Source organism: Diceros bicornis, chromosome 3, assembly GCF_020826845.1.
Source record: "Diceros bicornis minor isolate mBicDic1 chromosome 3, mDicBic1.mat.cur, whole genome shotgun sequence".
Classification (NCBI taxonomy): Eukaryota; Metazoa; Chordata; class Mammalia; order Perissodactyla; family Rhinocerotidae; genus Diceros; species Diceros bicornis.
The window spans coordinates 8,682,547-8,688,267 of NC_080742.1; the positions used below are offsets into that span (position 1 = coordinate 8,682,547).

The 5,721-nt window shown below is 41.2% G+C and overlaps 1 protein-coding gene across 1 annotated transcript; it reads left to right on the forward strand.

Moving 5' to 3' along the window:
- The first annotated feature begins 4,081 nt into the window (after nt 1-4,081).
- LOC131392789 (uncharacterized) lies at nt 4,082-5,336 on the forward strand. Its single transcript, XM_058522955.1, has 2 exons — nt 4,082-4,144; nt 4,254-5,336. Exons 1-2 carry the CDS (start codon nt 4,102-4,104, stop codon nt 4,928-4,930), a joined length of 720 nt encoding a protein of 239 aa, XP_058378938.1. The 5' UTR covers nt 4,082-4,101; the 3' UTR covers nt 4,931-5,336.
- Nucleotides 5,337-5,721: the final 385 nt, after the last annotated feature.

Below are 5,721 nucleotides of genomic sequence, written 5' to 3' on the forward strand. Positions count from 1 at the left end.
ACACAAAGGTCGCTCCATAGACCACACAGACCACAAAGTCAAGGAGCCCAGACTCTAAACTCAGAGGACAGGCATGGACTTGAGCATCTCCAGCGATGTAACACCCACTCCAGTGACTGTTGTGAGAATTATGAGATTATAAATCCAAAATGCTTAGCATCAAGCCTGGAGTAGAGTAAGGACTCAGTAAGATAATTATTAGCACTTGCAATTAAGTTTCACGTTTGTCTATATCTCCTTATGTGAAATAATCGGGACCAGTAATCAAGAAAAATCTTCCTCCAGGGACATTTTCAATATTGCTATCTTCACTAGATATACCTATCTCTATTTCTGTCTCTATCTCTGTCACTGTCTCTGTCTCCATCTCTATCTCTATCTTTATATCTATGTCTATGTCAATGACTATGTCTTTTTCTATCTCTATATCTGTATCTATATCTATGTCAGTATCTAAATCTATATCTACCTGTCTATCTAACTATCTGGAAATGAACTGGTGGGTTTGCTGTTGCCACAATCTGACTAATATTCTCTAGACAAATCAGAAACCTCAGAAATGTCATGGATGGTGGTCTCTGCTTGACCCATTATTTCCATTCCTGACACCAGCAGTCACATGCACCTGACACTGATCTGAGGCTTCTGGCCACTAGCATCCTCAATTCTCCACTTTGTCCTTAGAGGCAAGGCCTAGGTATACAAGATGTCCAGTTACAAGCAATCATCTGCCCTTTCCTCTGGACTAATGAGTTTGTTCTTCCTTCTATTCAGATCATGTGAGAACCTAAAGAAATTTTTTAATGCTGTCTCTGAAAATTTCAGAGAAAAAGTCGGTTTTATTCTCTTTCTCTTTCTCTTTTTCTAGTTACTAGTCACAATAGTACAACCAGAATATCTATATTCACAATAAAAAAGAAGGATAAATTTATTCATGTACAATATTCAACATTGCCTCCGCTACCTTAATCATATGTTGATGCCAACGAAAACAAATCAGGCTTTGGAGCATCTGATAAATAGTTGGTGTATTATAACACCTGCTCAGAGGCAGTTAGATGAGAACAAATTGGCAGCATTGAGAGATTCTCTCTCCTCCATTGCAATTCTTTTTATACAGTCCCCAGAATAAAGTAGATGAAGCCACGTGCAAATGGGTACAAAGTATTAGAGGAGCCAAGACAATCAGCCCAAGAATCCCTCTTCAGTTCTGGACTTGCACCCTTTCCACATGGGCAACCTCAGCCCTGGTCCCCAGCCTCAGCCTCAGCCCCTGCCTTATGCTCCCTGAAAGGTACCTTGGTCCTACAGTCAACAGGAAAAGGAGGCAGACAGCCAACAGCTGAGCCCACATGTGGCCAGCCTTCATGCTCCAAATTCCAGTTGATCTGATTGCCTCCTGATCAGGGCTTCTGTCTGAGACCTGTTGAGAACAGCCCTAGTGAATCAGGGACCATTGATCCTTTGTCCTGAGATTTCCAGGGAGTGTGGATGGCACAGACTGAATAAGGGACTTGAAATGAAAGGACAGCACACGGGGTCATAGAACGCTACTGCAAGTGCCAGATGTTGCACCATATGAATTAAGATGAATGCAAGTTCTGCTAGAATATAAGTGCCACATAATCAGGGACTTTTGTCTCTGGTTTCTGTGACATTCCCAGGATCTGCTTAATGCCTTGCCTGTAGTGGATACTCAATAAAAATTTGCTGAATTAATGCATGAATAAATGAATCTTAGGAAGCATTATTGAGGAAGCAAATTTAGAATGTTTTCTGTAATGAATTTCAGAACATGCATTCTAGAGTCTTCAGAGGAACAGATATATATACAGATATACATATATATATACACACACATATATATATGTATATATACATATATATACAAAATACAGTATCTTGTTTAAGAACACAGTTTCCAGAGTCAGACCCTCTGGTGCAAATTACTGTTCTGCCACTTTCTCTTATCAGACCTTGGACAAGATGCCTGCTCTGTCAAAACCTCCATTTTCTCATCTGAAAAATGGGAACAATAATGACAGCACCCACTTAATAGGTTTTGTGGAGATTAAGTGAGATAATGGGGTCCAAATGCTTGCAGCACAGTGCCTGCCACATAGAACGTCTTCAATTATTGTGAGCTATTAATATTTTGAGAAGTAAATAAAATAAAAATACCTATTTTCTGAAAGTGTCTAAAATAATTAGTAAAAGATAAATTCTATCTTTGTTTACTTCCTTATTTGAAACAATTAATAAATTAAAAAAACTTTTTTCCAGGAACATTTCTAAAGTGGTCATTTGTCTTCTTTAGCTCCTAGCATCTAAAACTCTGTCCTATGTTTAGGGAATTTCCCACCTTATGAGTCTTGAAGAAAGAATGAATTCATCTCCCACTATAAAAAGGAAAATTTCCGGATATATTTCTTCAGCCTACCTTGCAGCTAAAGTCAGGTAGACAGTGTGGGCTCCGTCAATTAGACACTCTCCCCACAACTGCCAGCCCCGCCCCAGCCCCCAGCCCAGATGCTGGAGTTGTGGGATAGGCCATGGGCCTTCTGGTCTACTGCCCTCTGCTCCTTAACATTCAGCTTCCCAATGTTGATTGCCTCAGGAATGCTATTTGTTGGAAAAGAGGGAAAGTAGGGCAGCCGCCTCAGGAGAAAAATCCAGCCACCGAGCTGGTTCCTTCCTCTCTTTTCTCCTCAAGAGGACCCAAGCCCATCTGAGTTCACACTGACGCCACATGATACACGACAGAGCTGGACATAAGTTTCAGAGACAGCTGCCATCCAGGGTTAAAGGCGCTCTAATACACAAAGATTTCAGAGAAAACCATGTGGAAATTATAAAAAGCAAGTGAAGAAGCTTAGCTGAAGAAAAATTGGAGGAAAAAAAGTTCTCTAATTGTGGAAAAATGAAATGCTAATAATATTTGACTGCTTTTCGGGGTTTCTATTTCCAAATAGTCGCCAAAGCATTTAACAATGAAAGTTGGGGACGTAATGAAATGGTTGACAGTATGGGGAAGTTAAATCAAAAAAATGGTAGTAGCAGTAACAATAACTAACAATTACTGAAAATTTACTATAGGCTAGAAACTGTACTAGGTACTTTTAGTTACTTAATCTGCGTAAACTTTTGAGACAGTTATTATTATCGCATCCATTTTCAGCTGAGGAATTTGAAGTACACAGAGATTAAGAAATTTGCACAGGGTCAGGCAGCTTCTAAACGATGGAGATGAACAGAGAATAGTGGCAGACATTAAAAAATGCTTCAATGACAAAGGAAGTTGCTCAGAATATAGTATGAACTGAAAAGAGAAGAATATAAAACCCTAAACATATTCCAAATGTAACATAAATATATTTACAGTCCACAAAATCATATTAACGTCTATTTATATGCAAAGAAGAAATCTAGAAGTTAACACATCATAATGATAATAGTTCTTGGTCTTGGTGACACGACTGTGGGCGTTTTTATTTTCATCTTTACCTTGTTTCTCTGAGCCTCTACAATGAGTACCTTTACCAGCATGTCCACTTATAATCTGTGTGACTTTCGTTGAGTCAGGTCATTCCTCTGTACCTCATTTTCCTGATCCATAAAATGAAAACTACAAACATCCGTATCATATGATTGCTGTGAAGATTAAAAAAGTGAAGAACATTTAGAAAACAAAGCCTAACAAATAGAAAATGCTCATTAAATATTTGCTATTATAAAAGTTAATATTTATTAAACATACAATATTTTAAAATACTATGCTGAGAAACAGTGGTCATAAAATAGCTCCCAGGCAAGTAGAAACCCTTCCCATTTCCATAGACATCAAGGCATGGCCCCCTCACATGCACGCTCAAGAGCCCTGAGGAGACCACCAGCCTTATCCCGAGACCTGCAGGGCACGAGGCCCACAGAAAACAGGAAACTCAGGCCTGCAGCCAGCACTACAGGCCAAGGTCCCACCTGCCCCACCACTTCTTCCCTGTCCCCGCTTCAGGCCACGCCCCCTGCCACTGACCTGAGGCATCCAGTCGCCAGGTCCCCACTCTCTGGCCTTCTCCTTGAGGACACAGCCTGGCAGACAGGATGTCACTGCTGGAGGCATTCACCTTCCTGTCCTTCTGGGCTGGTGAGTCACACTCCCTGACCATTTCAGTCTGGATGAGTGAGCAAAGAAATTCCTTAATGTTTCTTGTATTGTCAGACGTTCATTGGAAATTCTCTTCTTTTACTTACAGTTGGACTTGGGTTATCAAAAGTAGAGCAGTCCCAGATATCCATTTCCACAGAAGTAGAGAAAAGTATTGACATACATTGCAAGATATCCAGCACAGATTTTGAAGAGGAAATCATTCACTGGTACCGGCAGGGAACGAATGAGACTTTGAAGCATCTGATTTATGTGAGCTCGACAAAATCCCCAGCTCAAAATGACCTAGGTAGGAAGAAAAATAAACTTGAGGCAAGAAAGGATTCTCAAACATCCACTTCAATCTTCACTATAAAGTTCATAGAAAAAGAAGATGAGGCCACTTACTACTGTGCTGGCTGGCACCACAGTGCTAGAACTGTTGAGACAACCCACACAAGATCCCCTCCTTGGGTCTGTGCCCACCCACATCCTTCCCAACAGTGGGAACCACAGCCAGGCCCCAGCTGGGCTCCTGGCCTCAGCCTCTCCTTCTCTGCAGCACTTCCGGAGCTTTCCAGGAAGCCATTTTGGATTTGCTTGCACATTACCTTCCAGCTGACCGCAGGAATTGTGCTTCCAAAGCTTTATTTGACACTATTTCCCAACGAATTGAAGTCCTGTCTGGGGACTGAGAGCACAATGGCTGTGCCACTGTGCATCATCTCACCATCCAGAGACTCTCAGCAAGCAGGCGAGGTTCAGACTGAGAGGAAATCGGCATGAGCTGTTATTATCATATATACTCAAGACAAGCCCTCTGCAATATAACCATTATTGGTCCATTTTACAACCAAAGAAATTAAAGCTTAGAGAATTTAGGTTTAAGGATCAGCCAAAGACAAGAAGTCCATGCTTTTTGAACTGGACTGTGAGACCACACTGAAAAGTGTAAGGATTGCAGTTCTTTAAGTGAACGCTAGGGTATCTGGGGTAAATTAGGTATGGAGCAATGCCGTTTTTCAGAGAGCTGTGAGGAGAAGGATTCTGCCCATATGATGTCATGAGAACAGAGCACTGAATTCATTGTGATGGTTAGATGAGTGCACCATGTTGGATAACCCTTGATCTGCCTGTGAAAGAAGAGAAAGAATCTGCCAAGACCAGAAGAGCTAACACCGTGTGTGTGTGTGTGTGTGTGTAAGTCCTCTATCAGTGTTCTCAACTCTGAAGATATAAGCTCCTTTAACCCACACTACCTATAAGGTCTGTCCTGTTATCATCAAGCATATTTGACTCCCGAGGTAAGTGAAATACCAAGTGGTTTAGTCACTTGTCAAGTCACACAGCTGGTATGTGGCTAGTTGGCAGAGTAGGGTAGGGACCCAGATACTCTGGCTCTTCTTACCTGTTACACTAACCTGTTGCACTAACTACTTCTTAACTACAGGACAATAAAAGAAACAATACATTGTTCCCATCCCCATAGAGGAGACAGAACTAAACATTATGGAACATTAACTGACACGAATTATTATTATGTGCTGAAGCACGTGCCCAGGATTTGAATGATTAGG

What these genes read in the sequence shown, in the direction of transcription:
- LOC131392789 (XM_058522955.1), top strand. Translation starts at nt 4,102, where the DNA reads ATGTCACTGCTGGAGGCATTCACCTTCCTGTCCTTCTGGGCTG. An exon ending in CTTCCTGTCCTTCTGGGCTG is followed by an intron (nt 4,145 to 4,253) that starts GTGAGTCACACT and finishes TTTTACTTACAG; the next exon opens with TTGGACTTGGGTTATCAAAA.